Source organism: Corvus brachyrhynchos, unplaced genomic scaffold, assembly GCF_000691975.1.
Source record: "Corvus brachyrhynchos isolate BGI_N302 unplaced genomic scaffold, ASM69197v1 scaffold115, whole genome shotgun sequence".
Lineage (NCBI taxonomy): Eukaryota > Metazoa > Chordata > Aves > Passeriformes > Corvidae > Corvus > Corvus brachyrhynchos.
The window spans coordinates 2,050,049-2,068,350 of NW_008239553.1; the positions used below are offsets into that span (position 1 = coordinate 2,050,049).

Consider the following 18,302-nt stretch of genomic DNA (forward strand, 5'->3'; position numbering starts at 1 on the left):
AAATAAAGGTAACAGGAAATTTCTGGGCAGGATGAGGTCAAGGTCTCTTGCTTTGGGGCCAGCAAGCCCTGGGAGGACTCTTGAGTCAGAACAGCCCGTCCTAGGAGGAGGACAAGCAGAGGGCAAGAGCATTTGCCATGGGGTACCAGTAATACCATCTCTACAGCTGCATCCTCAGCAGGCAAACTCAACAGGGTGACTTTGGAAAAGACTTCTCTTAGTTTGAGTTGAACAAGTAGTTGTCATGCTGTACAGAGTCACGGACAGTCTGACAACGGAGTGGATGGCTTTCAGCATCCAGGCTGTGCACTAGTCAGCTTGCTACTATTGCCCTGCATCTTTTGATGAAGTTGCTGGTCTGTCTCAGTGTACTTGCAGGCTAGGAGAACAAGATTATCTGATTTTGTGGGTTCCTAATGCCTCTGACAGCATTAAAATCCACAAAGGTCAAAGAGAAAAGCCTGAGTTGGATCTCAATCATGTCAGCATGGTTAAGGGTCACTGGGAGGGCTATGTAGGCACACTGCAAATTCACTTTAAGATCAGAAAGAAGCCCAAGTATTTAAAACAGGAATTCATTTTCTCTACCTGCTGTATCATGATAACAAAGCATGCTGATCTGTAAGAAGGTATTTTTTGCTATGCTTAGGATTTGTGTTTATTGTGTTTGGGGTCAGAAGATAGAAGGTTAGCATTTGTTTTACAATTTCATAAATTTTTTTTAACAGTCTCTGAAGTGAAATCAGACATATTTATATAAAATATTTCTTGCTCTGAAACAGGATGCACTGAAATATATTAGCAGCTGTCAGAAAGATACATGTCTACATTTCACTCCATGCTGTTGAAGCCTTTAAATCACTATATTAGCCCTTCAAATTGTAAACAAAATGTTAATTTCCTGGCTGCTATAGTAGAAGATAAAAAGAGACTGCTTGTTGTAAGTAACCTGTACCTTGAACTATTTTATTAATACTGCAAATTGTAAGTGACAGAGCAATTAGGGTTAAATATGACCCCAGGAAAGCAGCTTGACCAATGTTGATCATCCTGCTAAATAGATGGAATTTAATTTAATGGAGGAAACAATAGGTTCCCTGTGGTTTATCTCATTAAAGTGATTTCCATAATTCCAATAGTGATTCCCACATCTTTAAAATTAAACTTGGTAACAGACAAAAAGACAGAGCTGCATTGGGCTAGTAAGGGACTTAAAAAATGTCTGATTCTATCATGAAATACCCATTGCTAAATTTATTTAATTTGGCCTTAACTTATTCCTCAATGAGATAATCTCACAGTCTCCCTTCATCTGAACTATGTCCCTTGGATTTCTTTAAAACCCTCATATCTCTCTGGGTACCTTCTGTTGTACCACCTCAGAGCTTCTACATGCACTTAACATTAAGGGGCTCCAATTTTCTTCTCTCTTATACCTATTTCTCATCCATTAACTTTAATGGGATTGCACATGACTTACTCAAAAAAAACCAGACTGAAAAAAAGTCAGTCTTATAGTGTCCAAAGTAATATTCCGTATTCCAAAAGTGATTATTTTATGACAGTTTTCTGCAGAAATAAATTTATTTCCCTGGGCTCCACCTCACAAGACAGCACTTTTGCTGAAAGGCCTAACAGAAAGAAAGATTCTGAGGAAGACACAATCTCTCTAACATTTAAACTAAAAGGCTGGTCAGGAAACTACAACTAGTTTTTAAAGAATTATAGCCGTAGATATTCTTCCCAGTTCTTCCTTTTCCTCTTAAAAAAACAAACCAAACTTTAATTTTCTGACTTTTCTCCCCATACATTGGAAAATACTTAGGATGCATTTTGGCAAAACTGAAGGAAATATCTTAAGAAAAAAAATTACTTGAAGCCAGAGAGAAAAAAGATTTGCCATGATGTTTTCCAACTGTGAGGTTTGCTATTCACATAGAAGACAGCAATATAGGTGCTGGAAAACAATGTTATGCCTAGCATAAGCAAAAGGCAAACATACAGCCACAAACATCATAAAGTAACAGAATTTTATCTACTGAAATTGTTCTTTCACAAATCAAACTACAGTATTCCCATGAACTTAAAACTCTTACTGTATATATGTTTAAGTGTCTCCTCTATTTCACCCTGTTACTACCTGTACCTTTCATTGCTTACAATGACAGAAGTCTCATCCTATTGTTTTTCAACCATCTCCCCTGTTGTTTGCTGTGTGAAGTTTCTACACTGGAATTACAAAAGAAAGTCAGTAAAAGAATATGAGCTTCATTCCTTGCCATGCCAGTACTGTAGAGCCTGCCAAAACTAGGGCTGAGGTTTGCTGGAAATGTAATTACTTGAAATTTCAGTTGGATCTGAATCAGACAGGAATCTTTCCCTTTTTTTAAACTCTGTTCTAAAGTAGCAGAACTAATCTTGCTGAGCAGTTGCAAAGAGCTCAGGAGGTTCCAGTCCCTAAATGACCTGCTAACCGACTACTCCCAGGAAAGAGGCTGTCAGCAGAAGAGACAGACACTCTTAGTCCTGAGGTTAGGAACCTTCAATTTTTAGCAACCTCTTCCCTACAGAAAATATACCAGGAATCTGTGCGAACTGGCAGAAGGTGGCATGCTGTTCAGAAACAAAATTTTTTCAGATTTACAGAAAATACGAAATGATTTCTCCTCATTTCTGAGCTACTTCTGGAAACGGAAAGGTCTTTTACCTCAAAATGATTCATCAAAGGAGGTATTACGCCACTATGATTTAACTCCCCTGATGAAATAAAAGAAATTCCAGGAGATAAATCTACTCCTAACACTGGCATATGTGGGGGAAAGATTTTGAAGTGAGGTTTGGTGTATATTGGTTCCTCTGACTCAGAACTGAAAATTCTGCTAGTAGGCAAGGCATTGTGTGTTTTATGGGCAGAGGAATGGCACAGCAGGATACAGTAAGCCATGCTTTCTGTCTTGGGCCAAATATGATCCCAAGTGGATTTCACCACTACCACTGAAATCCTCCATGGTCAGCTCTAGCTCAGTGACTTTAAATATTGCAGAAGGCTCCTTTCAACTAGTATAGATGGTGTAGCCTTTATAATGACATAGATTACAAAATTCTTACTCCCTCGTGCTCTTTTGAGCCCTGTTAGGTGAAGATTTTTTCATGCATGAAGAAGTAAATCACTGGAACAGACAATTGATTTGAATCCAGTTATTTTACAAATCACTCGTCAGACAAAAACAGGTATATGACTATAGGTACAGTGAGGACTACCAATACAGATATGGACAGAATCTACCCTTTTTCATTAGTTTTGATCCCAAGTCTCTCTCATTCATGGTGCCAAAATTCTACTTTTGAGATGGTTATGAGGGAAGATGAATTTCCTATGTCTGACTCAGTCTAGAGCATTAAGCACAGGGCTCAGCTGGGGTATGTGTTTTCAGTAGAGAACAGCTGATCCACATAGTGGAAAGCAGCAGGCAGGGATACCTCTGTCTGATAATGCCAATCCATTACAAAGATTTCTTGTGTGCAGCTTCCCAGCTCCAAGTGTGTTTTACCTTTTTACACATTGACATAAAGCTCCAGAATGATTCAGTGGAAATCTTCATGAACTGCAAGAAACATGTCTTTAAAAATGGCACAAGAAGCTCAGCGCCTTCTCTGGCTCTATGACTGACCAAACCTACACACCAATGGCACTCCTAACAATTAATACATTAGTGACAACCCTGGAGGCTGGTCATGCACACAGAGCCTGTACTCACAGTTTTCACAGCGATGCCCTGTATAGCCAGCCAGACAGGCACACTTGTAGGTACTGCTTTTGTCTAGAATGCACGTCCCATCATGAAGACATGGAGATGAAGAACAAGCTGTAAAAGAAAATCAAGAATGTTCATGTTCTCTCGTAGGATGGGGAACCTATCTGTTTTTCCTCATGGTGGTTGTGTCTTGGGGTAAATTACCTGTTTTGGTTAGAAGTTAGGAAGACACAGTAAAGGGCCTGATGCATGTCAAAAAGTCTTCTTCTCTTACTTAACTAGAGAAGAGATCTAGTAGGGATAAGCAATTATTTTCCCAGCATACATTACTTTTACCATTTCCCTTTAACTGCAGTCAAGTGGTGAGAAAGATTTATGGAAGGAAAATAATTTACATCAAGTTCAATTAATGTTTAAAGCTTAGCCTAAATTAAAGAATTTTAATAGCAACCTACAGTTTTCCTGCCATTCAACCCAGAGTTTAGGGATAAGTTCTGGGATCCATGGGTTTTGAGGTTTTTTTTGTGTCTCGGATCTTGTTGTTTTAGATTTTGGGAGTTGTTTTTTCCCTGGGAAACTCTTGCATACAATAATCTAACAGTGATACACATCAAACTGTACACACTAGCATAACAACATCAGAATGTGTAACTGTGCATTAAATATCAGCAAATTCCATTGTGCAATAACACATGTTCTTTGGTGCCTGTTCTAAGGGGAGATGAGCGAATAGGACTGTTGTGGTTTAACCCCAGCTGGCAGATAAGTACCATGCCCATGTACCATAAGTACACACCCACCCCACCACCTCTGGTGGGGAGGAGAATTGAGAAAGAAAAAATAAACCTCATCAGTTGAGATATTAATAGTTTAATAATTGAAATAAAATATGATGATGATGATAATAATAATAGGAATAATAATTACATTGAAAGAGGTAGAGAGAGAGAGAGAGAAATAACACTGGAAAGAAAAAAACTATCTATCCAGAGCACAGTTGTTCACCCCACCACTGACTGAAGCCCAGCCCCTCCCCAGGCAGCAAACCATGCTCCCAAACAAATCCCCCCAGTTTTTATGCTGAGCATGATATTCTGTGGTATGGAATATCCCTTTGGCCAGTTTGGGTCAGCTGTCCTGGCCATGCTCCCTCCCAGCTTCTTGTGCAACTCCTCACCAGCAAAGCAGGGGAAACTGGCAAGTCCTTGATTTAGAGTAAGCACTACTTAACAATCACTAAAATACTAGTGTGTTATCATACAAAATCCAAACCACAATATGGCCTCCCGAGGGACACCACTTGTCACTGATGTCCACTGGGACATTGAGCTGTTGACCACTACCCTCTAGATCTAACCATCCAAACAATTGCTCATCCACTGAACAGTTCACCCATCAAATCCATCTCTCTCCAGTTTAGCCAGAAGGATGTTGTGGCCATGCCTAAAGGCCTTACGAAAGTCCACAGAGATGGCATCTGTAGCCCTTCCCTTGTGCACTGATGTAGTCCCTCCACTGTAGAAAGCCACTAAATTGGTCAGGCAGGACTTGCCCTTGGTGAAGCTGTTCTGGCTGTTCCAAGTCACCTCCCTGTCCTCTACGTGCCTTATCACAGCTTTTAGGAGATTCCATGAACTTCCCAGGCATAGAGGTGAGGCTGACAGGTCAGTAGTTTCTGAGGTCCTTCTTTCTATCCCTTTCTAAAAATGGGTGCATTTTTATCTCTTTTCCAGTCACCAGGAACTTCACCTAACTGCCATGACTTTTCAAATATCATGAAAAGTGACTTGGAAACTACATCAGCAAATTCCCTCAGGACTCTGGGATGCATGTCATCAGGTCCCATAGACTTATGGATGTTCAGGTTCCTCAGGAGGTCACAACACTGATTTTCTCTTACGGTGGGAAGGACTTTGCTGCCCCAGTCCTTGCCTTGCAGTCCATCTGCTTGAGAAGTGTGGGAAGAGAGGTTGCCAGCGATGACTGTGTCAAAAGAGAAAGGCTCTGGCCCTCCCTGCAGCCAGACCTGGATGGCTCCATGTTTATGTGGGAACCTTGCCTGGGTGGCCACTTCCTTCCTGGCGCATGCAGAGGACACAGCTCCTGCCGAGGGGACACTGAGGCTGCGCTCCCTCCCAGGGGGTGCTGAGCTCTGCCTGGGCTCAGCTCTGCAGCTGCAGCAGGACCTTGCCCTCCCTGTGCTCCCAAGGTGCCGTGAACTGCCACGCACCCCTGGCTGCTCCGGGGGCTGCACTGAAAGGCATGGGCGTACAGAGGGGTGCTTCTTCTGGCAATGTGCAGATCTCCTCAGCACCTCCCACAAGCTGCTTGGGTGTCTCCCACCTCAGGAAAAGTCCCCATGTGCCAGGATCTGTCACTGCCACCATATGGACCAACCTCAGAGCAGCTTCTCTCAGAGAAGTTTCTTATATCCAGATGGCATGAGGTAAGAAATATATAGATGCCACATGGATTTCTCTGGAGGTTTCATGTGGTGATGTAAGAGCAATTTATACATGGCCAGGCAATGAATATCTTCCATGTCTCATTAAAGATTAAGGCCTGACTAAATACAGTAATTCATTCGTTAAAATAAAATATATATATGGCAATTATACTAATGTAAAATATCACTGAGAAAGGGAAGGAGAAGCAGAAGATTCCTTACAGACTGACATTTTGTAGTCACTGGTTGAAGCTAGTGAAACTTTGTCTTTTTCCCAGTTTTGTCTCATGATTCTGGAAAAGTAAGCATGTCAAGTGAAGAAGGGTAAATGTCAGATACTCCTTGAAAATGTCTGATAGTAAAAACCACTAAATATTTTTTCTGTTTTAAGGAGTCTTGATTTCCTGGCTTAAGTCAAACAACAAGGGACAATACTACAAAAGTTTAAAGCCACTATGTTTTATCACTAGCTTGGGGGTACAGAAAGGAAGGCGTTATTGAAAGTGAGTAACAGGCTTCCATCTAACTGGATCCAGCATATGTCTAATCCTTAAGAGGCTCTGATAGCTCCCCATCTGGCCTCCCATGCTTCTCATCTGAATTCTGTTGAGTGACTTCTAGTCACTCATGCCAATTACTGGTTCCCATTTCACACTTGGCATGGGATGGGACCTAGCACCTGCCGCCAGACTAGGCAGCACAGCAGGTTGTGTGGTTTCATCCTTTAATAACTACACACACAGTGACCTTTCCTAAAGGAGATATAGGCTTTGCAGCTTATTTTGTATCAATCAAGACCTTTCTGGCATTTGAACCAGTGATCTCTGTCCAGTCAGTGCCCCTGCTTCAGCAAACTATGACTTCTAAGCAAGTACAGAGCTCATAGGAAGAGGAGGCAGAAAAGGAAGGAATTCACTTTTGACATGCTTCTTCAGTCCTTTCCACTACACCACGAAGCTGCTGGGGACACCAGATCACCTTCATGTCCTAGTTCACATCCTGTAAGCACCTCTGGTGCTGCTGCTCTCACCTGAAGCATAGGGAATTGATTTAATAAGCCCTGTGAAGTCTGTTCTGGGGACCTTGGCTCTTCCACAGTGCTGTGCACAAAGCGAAATTTCAGGGCAAATGCTTCAGTTTTCAATGTGCTGCCAGAGCTTTCGATCCTGTGCTGCCCCCGCTTTCAATTCTATGCTGCCCGATGCACACTGTATTCTTCCCTTAAATGGTCCTGCTGGCCAGGTTAGTGCTCCACATAAAAAGACACTGGGAGTGTTTGAAAAGCCTTTCACTGCACTACACATTAGACCAGAACAGCCTCTTAATAAAGTGCACAAATAGAGCTCCTCACAAACTCTGAGAAGCCCTTTACAATGTGCTCTGTGTGGATTACCACACTTGCAGCCTCACAGCCTCAGAATAATTACCATTCAAAATGGGACGGAAATAAAGTACTCAACAATATTCGAATACCGAGTGTTCCCTGCTGGGCAGAGAAAACAGAACCAATTCAGCTTGCACCATATGGAAAATGTTAGTTCCCTGAGTGTAGGCAGCCCTTATGCAACATAGCCCACGCCACACTCATTTGTTCTATATCACCTCTCCTGCTGTAAGCCCAGGCAAACTATCAATAGCTAACTGCTCCTGCCAACAGATACTAAAGGTGGCATTTGAAGAACAAGGCAGGCTGAGAAATGGCATAGGTGCTGCATCCAGAAGTATGAACATTTCAGATTGCTAGTTGCACCTCGGATCACTGTTAAGAGCTGATGCACTCCAGGTTTGTATATTTATATAAGGGTTATATAAACTATCTAAATTTCCTGAGCCAGATATACCCTGGATGACCTCATGAAATGTGGGTCACCAGGGTGTACAAAAGGCAAGTTATGGTGAGTCATAGATCCTGCGGGGTTTAGCTGTGGCAAAGCAGCACAGTCTGATTAACCTTCTGTGCCAGGAGTACTGTAGATAGATTTGACCACAATTCCTTACATAGCTAAACAAGGAAGATCCAGGAAGAGCGCAGAGGCTGCTGCAAATACGATGGCAAAATGAGGAGCCAGCTGCACTCTCAGTACTATTTTGTAGCCAGAAAGAGACTATGGAAAGCAATGTAGGGGACTCAAGCACTGAGTAGTAACAAAACCAGTAATTCTGGAGCCCTCCTTCTGTCATTCATAACACTGAGATCATCACAGAACAGGAAACGCCTCTTCATTTTTTATTTTTTTTTCTTTAAGAAAATAATCCGTTCTTCGTACACACTTGGGGTTTTTTTTGTTTGTTTTGTTCTTGGTTGTTGGGTAGTTTTTTTAATTCCTAATGGTACATGAGCCAACACAAGAGTTCTGTGAGGGCATTTTCACTGAGCAATCTATGAGACTTTGCATAAGGCTTTTGCTACTTGAGACAGTGGCTGTGCTCCTGCATACAGCATTGAGCAATTCTGCCATTGCAGATACACATGCTCCTTCCTCTACTTCCTTCTGTGCTCTTAATTCTTTGATTCAAACAGGAAAGTCACACAAAACAGCAGCTTTTCTCTGCTGGCTGATGTGCTTGTTCTTCACACAAGTAGAAGGAATTTAGTCTTCTTTAGAAGAGCCTCGCATTCACATGCCATCTGACAGCTTTTGAATCTTCCCCACACTGACTTTATGTAAGTTGCTGCTGGCAACACAGCATGAAAGTTTTTAATGAAGCAAAACAGGGGAAGAGATTAGTGAAATTGAATTAATGAGAATGAGTGGCATGTTCCACTTTTAGATTATTTTACCTGTAATTTCTTCAAAGACAGCAAGAAATCCATCAAAGTTCTTGGACCCATCAGACTGGAAGAGGACATGGAGTGAAGACCCGGTGCTTCGGATAGGAGGTGGCCTCTCATTTCCACAGAATTTCTTTATTATTCGACTGTCCAAATTGTCCCCATCACGGATCTCCACATAGTCATACTGGCACATATAGTCAAACTCCAGGCTCAGCATGGAAAATCTTGGGGAACAAGGACAAACAGTCAGACTGCTTACCTGTGCACCCTGAATACTACTTTTTTGGATATTTAGGTATTTAGGGCCTACCCCCTCAGTGAATCAACAAGTCCCTAACCACATGAAGACCCCTTACTCATCTCAATTTTTGCATCATGATCCCTGGAATCTGGCTCCACTCTATACAGTTGCTCCATGAGACCATTCAAGTGTCAGAAGGGTGAAGTCTAAATTGAAGTCATACAGTCAGTCCAAATGCATCAGGTCCCTAACCATAATACAATGTCAGAACTTTCATCCAGGGCCAGGCACTGCAGGGGGCATATTTCTATTGTGGCTGTTTGCTAAAGATTGTTCTGTTTGCCCTAAATAAAGTTCTAAGTACTGAAAGTTATGGTATCAAATAACAAGGTTCAAAAGCTATTTACATTGTGATGTTCAGAAGTCGGCAATTAGGGTTACAAGGAAAGCCTGGGGATGTAACAGAAGCAGAAACAGCCAGGGAAACGGAATCAAAATACTACAGCACGTTTTGCATTAGAAAGCAAAATGGTAGTAAATCCCCAATGTGTGGCACTTGCCTGTCTTTTGAGAGCAGAAATAAGGCACAGGAATTAGTGCAGAAGGGAAATACTTAAAGCCTTTTCTCACAATGTCTGTCCTTTCCTAGCTTCGATCCAGCCACTGTGCAAGGCTTTTGTTCATTAAGAGCCATGCTATATGCTGCTATTGGAATTCAGGTGGGCACAGAGCCAAAGCACCCCACCAGAATATGAATGAGAAACAGAGCGAACAACACCAAGTGCTTCTGGAGAATGTGCAATGGTCAGGGGGCTGGGCTCAGCCCTGCTACAGCAGGAAAAGGAGAAGAAATGGGCCTGGGAGAGGCCATGCTGCTGATTGTTCAGCAGTATATTTTATAAATGAAACTCGTTATGTACTTGATCCTCCTGAGGACTCCTAACACTGAAGATGTGTATCTAGGATTAGGCTGTATCTCCCACATTGCCTATTCCAGTGTGGGCCTAGTGGTTTGCAAAGACTGCATTTTCACACCAAAGAGGTGAGAAAAATTTTGGATCTGCTCCTGGACCTCACAGTCTGAAGGGAAGAGAGTTCTGGAATCATTTCCTACTCTTCTCATCTGGAGACTCAGGCCCCCATATTAAGGAGACCCCCACGTTATGTGAAATTACCTTTCTTTGACAACTCATAAGCTGACTTAAGAAGCCTCTTCACTCAGACACCTTTGTTCTGGTCACATGGTTGGTTTTTGAGCATCAGGACTACGCTGCCTACAGAGAAACGACTGAGCAGTTGTAGCATTTGTACACCAATGGAGCAGAGCCCTTCATTTTTTTAAATCATCTGACGGAATGTAGAATAAAAAAAAAATGACATCTGCTTTAAATATGAATTATAGAGAGATAATTCAACTTAGCTTTGCATAAAATGCATGAGTTGAATTCTAGTTCTGTCAGGTTTGTCAGAGACGTCCTCACAGGTTATACACTACATTTTCAAAACATTCTTTTGCTGGTGAAACATACCCCAGGGATCTACCCTTATGGAAGTTACAGAGCAATACAAATTAACCCATTCATCTTTGTCATATTTATCAGGCTATAGTTTATCCTGACCCAATCCTATAAATATTTTCGGATTTTCTGAACTGGTACATTTCTGATTAAAATTAAGTATGTGTGCAAGTACAGAAGAAAAATTTCTGGAATGCCCACCATGTACTGGGAACAGTATTATTTTTGATGTAAAGGTAAACTGTGTCTTGATGTGTGTCCCTGAACAAAGAATATCAAGACATATGCACAGAGAACGAAAGAACCATACACAGAATACTGGTTTTAATTGATTGCTTTCTCTGTTTTAAAAAATGAAGAAAACAGAGTGGAAAATGTGAAAGGCATAGGCATTCTGACTTGCATTTTATTTAACTTGGCATAGAAGCAGATACACTGTACTGACAACATGGGATCCCGTGATTAAGACTCAGAATTGGCAGGTCAGGAAACTTGCCAAAGCTTTTAAAAACCTCCTGGCTACGGCCCAGCTGACAGGACCCTTTACAGACCGTGAGGTCTATTGCTGCTTAAGCCACAGGTACACACAATGCAATGAACCTCAGTTTCCTCCCCAGTGGAAGTGTAACTATATCATAATTCTCTTGGATATTATAAAACTAAGCATGCTAATTTTGTGCTACAGGTCATCAGACACAAAGTGGAATGCAAAGTATTGTCTTGATTTCATCAGTGTCTGCAGTGTGCATACACTGGGCCAACCCCTCTGAGGAAAGCTTCTAGCCAAAGCACATATTTAAAACTGCATCTCTGCTGAAACACTAAAGAATAGAATTGAAAATTGTGAGCTACTTCTACTGCGATATGACATCCCTGACATGGCTCAGGCTGAGGGAGCCTATACATCACAACCCAAAAAACCCCCCAGGCTGGCAAAAAAAGCAGATAAAACAAACTACCACCACAACATGGACACTATTTATCAAAACAGCTCTACTAAGCCAACCCCCAAAGGACTGCATGGCACAGCTTAAAGCAAGGGAAGATTTATCTGTGCTCCCGGGAGTTTTACTCTTCCTGCCCTATGTAAGCAAAGACAAGCACTTTGTTGGCTGTCTGTATTATGTTGTCCCCATCCCTGCCCTTGCAAGCCAGGGTGGCAGCAAACAGGATTTGTGCACAGAGAGAATGAAAAAAGGAGTTCTTTTGTTGGCAGTTGTGCTGATTCAGCACAGTGTTGGCTGTGCATTACAGCTCTAAGCAGTTACCACCCACAGAGGGGATCAGCACGTTTGTATGAAAATACAGTGAAGGAAATGAGGATGGCAGACCCAGGAGGCAGGCTCTGGTGGTTAGCTTAGCTGAGCCTGCCCTTCTCTGTAGGAGCAGACAAAAGGTGAAGTTTCAGGTTAAATGTACATGTTTTCCACAATATCTAACTGCTGAAGTACCTCGATGGACAGCTCTGAGGTGGTGCACCTTGAAGATGTCAGCTGACTCAGAACACACTACAGGGTTACCTTGTGAGGACCTCCTGTTCCATCTTTGCCATGAAGGTTTCCTCTATGCCTCCTGCAGGACTTGCAGGGTGGCAGGGTTAACTGTGGACATTCAGAAGAGTTCCTAGGAGTGCTATGTCATCTACTGAGATTTTTAGGCATTCAGACATTAGGCTCATCATCACGCTAGGCAAAGGGCTTTAGGCTTCTCCAACGTTACCCAGCTCAGATAAATTAGATGCTAACAACAGAACTTTGGTAGTTCAGGCTTCCCTCCTGGAAATTTCACAGTTGGAATGTAACATTATGTCACATCAAGCTGATACTTAGTATTACGTTTATTTGATTGCAGGAAGGATGGACATGGGGAGGAAGAGAAAGGCGCTCTTGTGTTAAAGTTTTGCATCTTCTGCAACAGCAAAGTTGGACAGTGAACTGTGAACCAGAATGTGAACTGTACAGAGCTAATGTGACACTTACATCTTCCTAGGCTGCATGTGGGTGGCCCTCAGGGTTTAGAATGGAAGTTTGATTTCTCTAAAGAGTTAGTACATCTGTTAATTTTACAGCACTCCCCATTCTACTGCTTTGAAAACAGATTAGAGTTTCTTTAATGCAGCTACAGCAAGTTCTGCCCTTTGATATAGTGTCCTGTTTTAAAACAACATTTTGTCCCTTTCTTGCACCTTGTGTCTGATGCCATCTGGCTGTTAACACTTTACCTAGAGATGGGTGCATTCAACAGTTACGTGCATGCACAGGATCCATTTCCACTTTCACACCCATCCCCACAACGGTGAAGCCAGAGAGTGACACCTGTAGCTCCTGAAGCACTTTTTAAGGCTCACAATTGACAAAGCCCTGTTCGGAAATGTAAAAAAAATCACCTCCCTAAGCTTGTGCCGTGCAAATCATACACCTCACCAAAAATATCTCTTAAAAACAAGGCAGGTACAACCCATGCGCGCTGAGACTGATGCAAACTTATGTCACAAGAACACAAAACTCTTCCTCACCGCATTGCTCCTGTGCCTTCTACACAATGCTATCCAGGCAATAATTGCTCATAACTACACAATAGGCTTGCATTTGCAGGTCTGAAAAAAGTGCATCAGTGTGGAAAAACCCCAAGCTCTTCTATTCAATGGATTTGTTGTTCTTCCTCTCATTCAGTTTGTCTTCAAACATATAGGAACATATTTATACTGTTTAAACATATTTTAACTGTTTGTGTATCTAGCATAGTTCTTCTGCCTGGGCTCCAAAGTCAGGGAAATATTGATGTGAAGGGTTTAGCTATTCTTTTTATTATATTAGCTAGTGTTTCAAATAGATCCCCTGCCATACTTCCTGCTGCATGTGTGAGCACCCTGCTGCACACATGTGAAAAGATTATTAATTACCCCAACAAGAGGCTCTCCTGCACTAGGCAGTGACTGTGACTTTGAGTCATTAGGGGTGGGTTAACAGGTTTAAGCATACGCAGGTCAGAAGAGCGATGACAGGACAATAGGACACAAGCTGCGTGAGTGAAAGTTTAGGCTAGATATTAGGAAAAAATAATCACAGAAAGAGTGATGGGGCATTGGAATGGGCTGCTCAGGGAGATGGTGGAGTCACTGTCTCTGGAGGTGTTTAAAAAAAGACTGGATGTGGCACTGAGTGCCATGGTTGAGTTGATAAGGTGGTGTTAGGTCATAGGTTGGACTTGGTGTTCTCAAAGGTGTTTTCCAACCTAGTTAACGGTATGATTCTGTGATTCTGACTTGCAGGAGAACCAATTGCATCCTCCAGGCATAGGAATGGTGAGAGGAATAACTGAGGCTGATAGAAGACAGGGCTGATGAAATCAGTGAAAAAAAAATAACAGAGGGAAAATGTAGGCTAAATGCAAGGCAGGACCCATGGGCAACTCTCTCCTTGCATGGGACATCATATTAAAATGTTCCTAGTTCATCCTGGTACAGTCTTCAGAAAATATTTGGTACTTTGCTGTCAAGGTCTTGACCTCTAAAGAGACACATTTTACCCAATGCCTTAGAAATTCTCCTTAGCTTCCAGCTGTCCTAAATGGGAATTGAAAGCACAGCACTGATTTGTCCAGTGCCTGTCCATCGCAAGCCAGACCATAGGAGAGAGGCTTGGTGTCAAACGCAAAGTGGTTGTCACACCTTCACTGCCCCAGGGCTCCCAGCTGCTGACCCTCATTGACTCTTGGTTATCCACATGCCCCAATGTCCACCTGAAGTCAGTGCTGGCTAAAAGTCAGTAGGACCCACCTTAATTCAATGTTAAATCCAGCTTGAACATGGATAGTCCATTCACATCGTGCATTCAGTGGGTAACCCTCCAGCAAAATCTGACCTCTAGAAGCCCGAAGAACCTGCCCGCACCCTGGGAAGCAAAAAACCAAAAAAAATTGTGTGAAGGACCTGCAAGAGACATTTGAAGAAAATATATGTAGAAACAACACCTGAATGAGAAGACAAGATGGCTTAGGAAGATACACTCCTTCTTACAAGGCAGTGTATAAAATATTGGGATAGCCACACAACAGTTGTAAAGAGTTATGACTATATTGAAGTATTGTCTATGCTAAAAGTACCCCTGGGAAAGCTGTAGTTGATTGCTTCTCCCTGGTTTGCAATGTAGCCCCATGAAACCATTTCTTGCAGCTTTTGCCTCTCTGTTAATTAGCCCACCCACTCACCTGGCTGATGCTCTAGCTCAGAATAGTTTTGATGGAGCCCATGTTGACATTTGCAACCCCTGAAGCTGAGGAAGCTGGTGGGAAAGTGACAAAACTAAAATGAACACTTGAATTAGCTCAAGTGAGCAAAAGAATGAGAGAAAAATCTGTGGCACCCAACATCATGGTTTCTAGTCCTTCATAAGGAGACTCTAGGAGGAAAAAGAGCTGATGTATTCCCAGAAGACACCTTTGTCCTCAGGATTCACTACATCATCCTTTCATATTAATGCCACCATGCCAGTGAAGATACATAAACATCACAGCTCCTCTGTCATCACTGTGACACTGATGACTCAGTGTGACACATACAGAATATACAGCCCTTATCCCTTCTTTCAGGTTCATTCTTATCCTTCCTCTAGTCTTGTTCCACTCTGCCTGTGCTGCTCTCAGTTTTTCACCGTACTATGGAATGTACTTCAGTGTCCAGCACCAACAGGATAAGATGAAGTGTTTCAGTCATTTGTGCCCAGTCTAAGAAAACCATCAGAGGACAATGAGCTGAACAAACAGCAGACAAGGTCACACCAGGGAAGCAATATCTTTTCATGACTATCCTGCAGCTGTCCCTAGGCATCTGTCCAGGGATAGTTATCCTAATTCCTCATCTTGAATGCTGAACATTTTTAGCCCAGAGAGTTCTCTCACCTTCGGTAACCTCTCCCTTTTTCCCAGCTATAAAATATGGCTAATGATATTTTCCTCTGTGGAAGATGAAAAGTTGTTCAGTGGTTTTTGCAGAGCTTACTGTGATCTGTACATGCAAGTCCTAGCAAAATGCACAGTTAAATCACTATGTACCAGACAGAGATAATTTCTCAGTTTCTACTTTCCTGACTACATCTTTCTGAGTGGATTCTTGCACATGGCTACATCCCCTGGTAAGCCTTCTGTTGCTTTGCTGGAGTGTGAGGCTGTATCCGTAAGCCAAAAATTGCAATTCAGTCTAACAGCGTCACCTAACCAGGAGAGCCTACACACCACAGATGAGGATAAGTAAAAAGTCAAATCACCCAAAAGACCTCCACAGCAATTCTCTCACTTCTTTTTACCTCTTTAGTCCAACAGAACTGCTGCTTCCATCTGTTTCCCTAGAGAAAACCATAGCTTTTAACCAGTAACCCAGGATGAATGTTTCCTACTGAAACAGCAGGTTTTAACACTCGCCTCCGGGCCCTTCCTTCCCTAGGGAGAAAGGGTGACAGTGACCTGATTTGGTGAAGTACCGAGCATCTGTGGTTCCCATTGATCATAGTGTCTGGAAATCAATCCTGCTGCATCTGGTCTATGGGGAAACATGAAGACTGCAGGTCAATTCCTCCTCTTTCTTCTTAAGAAAGTGTTGCTCAAATAAAATACCCTTTGTTCATTTACCCTCAGTTACCCTTAATTAAGCAGGACCCAAGGAAACAGAAAACCTGCTCAGAAGAGTTCCTCAAAAGTGTTTCATCCTCTTCTGTGGTTCGCTCAGTTCCCTCTGTAAAAGGCAAGGATTAATGAGTGTGCCCAGCAACCACATTAGGATTCAACGAGTACAGCAGGATCTGCTGTGGTGAAAATGATAATGCTCCTTCCCACAGCAAGAAACAGGCCCTTGTGCTGCCATTGGCTCCTGCCTCAAAAACAGCCTGAGACAAAGCTGCTAGAAATCTTCAGAGGGTTTGACAGGGGGCTTGGACCACCTCAAAGAAAGTTTCCCTTTCGTCCTGAAGGGCTTTTGAGTTTTCAATGCCTTTAACAAAGGAAAGCCAAAGAACTGGTGCAAAGAGATACTTGTATGCATGGCATACTAAACACACTTCTCTGTTTGCCGTGGTACAGCCTGAACTCTCTGAACACTGGCACCGAGGAAGTAGGTTTGGCCAGCAAAGCAGGTGGTCCAGAGACTAAAGAGGAGCCATTCAGTGACCCTCTCCAAAAGAACGTTCTCAGGTTTGCTCCCACCCGTCTCTGCACGAAGCACCTTTGCGATCACATCGAATCTGTGCTCTTAAATCTCCAGCCCTTCTAGCAGAAGTTAGGCTGACTCCCCAGACCAACAGTTCAACCATACATTGATCAAAAAGAGTCTTTTCTTTTCCTATTCTAAATCTGCGGGAGACCTGGAAAGCTCTCAAAAATAATTTACATCATAAACACAAATGCTGGCAAATTCTGCCTCATTTACAAAAAAATAAACCACTTTGGCAGAGTATCAGCATCCTTGTTCCGTTCCTGTTCCTGAAAAAAAGGCAGCTTTCAGGGCCACAGTAAGATTTCCTCCAAGGCTTGTTACTAACAGAGAATAAAAAAATTCAGGAGACCTCTGAGTTGTAGCCCACAGAGACCCATGGGTCGATGGAGGGAGAGGTCCTGAGATGACCTCTGGTAAGAACTCATTATCTTCTGTTTTAGTGCTGCATCTTAGATGTGAAGCTCCTTCAAAGGTCGAGATGACTGAACGGAGGAGAAAGACAGTAGAAAAGTTACTGCTATTCAGAAACAGGCTGATATGGGAAGGCAGCTGTCACTTGTCACAACTTGCTGCTTCCTGTTGGTTGTTGGTCACCAGTATTATGTGAAACACTGATGTTCACAAAGTTTCAGAAACCACAAATACTGTTGTCTGGCAGAAGGTCCACATCTGGAGAGCAGAGCTGAGGACAGCTGTTAGAAAACACCACTTTCTCCCCTGCTTTGATGGAGCATGTGCCTTAAAGTGACATTACAACTGGGGGTTGACAAAAGCTGTTGGAGTGCATGGTACAGGGGAAAGGGTTTGGCAGGGCTGGTTTTCTTCTGATGACACCTGATGTGCCTTTTAGGTCATGATAATTCAATCCAATAGAAGTCCCATTAGGAAATGCCCTAGCACCCAAATAAATCTAATCAGCGTGTTTATCTCCTAATAACACTCCTTTGACCTAACCTATATAATTTATCGTTTTACCAAATGATCTGGTGTCCTTTGGTGGGTTTTCAGCCATGCCCACACTTCCAGCTATTCCAGTGGATACTACAAACCAGACAGACCCATGAGACATCCCATGGTACTTCTTCCTTGCCACGGCCCTCCACCATCATTGCTTTTGCTGGCAGTTCCCACAAATCTCTCCCGGGGGCTCGCCCTGCGCTGGTGAACGCACTCAGCCCCTCGAGCGCTGCCCCGGGGCCAGGCCTCATTGCTCTCCCGGGGGTACCCAGACCCTGCATCCAGTTCCCCCGCCGGGCAGTGTTAAACAGGCACTGATCCTGCCCGCAGGATCCTCCGCATGCCCGCAGTCCCCTCCTCGCGCCTCTCCCCCGGGATGACGGGGCCTCACGGCGCGGCCTCCTG

General features: G+C 43.0%; 1 protein-coding gene across 2 annotated transcripts in view; it reads right to left on the minus strand.

The window, feature by feature from the left end:
- PAMR1 (peptidase domain containing associated with muscle regeneration 1) overlaps positions 1-18,302 on the minus strand; it is a 55,940-nt gene that overhangs the window by 25,648 nt on the left and 11,990 nt on the right. For both annotated transcript variants that reach the window (XM_008639384.2, XM_008639383.2), the window contains exons 4-6: positions 14,514-14,628; positions 8,984-9,201; positions 3,759-3,866 (exon numbers count right to left, since the gene is read on the minus strand). In XM_008639384.2, the coding sequence (XP_008637606.1) occupies positions 3,759-3,866; positions 8,984-9,201; positions 14,514-14,628 (441 nt within the window). The remainder of the gene's footprint in view (positions 1-3,758; positions 3,867-8,983; positions 9,202-14,513; positions 14,629-18,302) is intronic.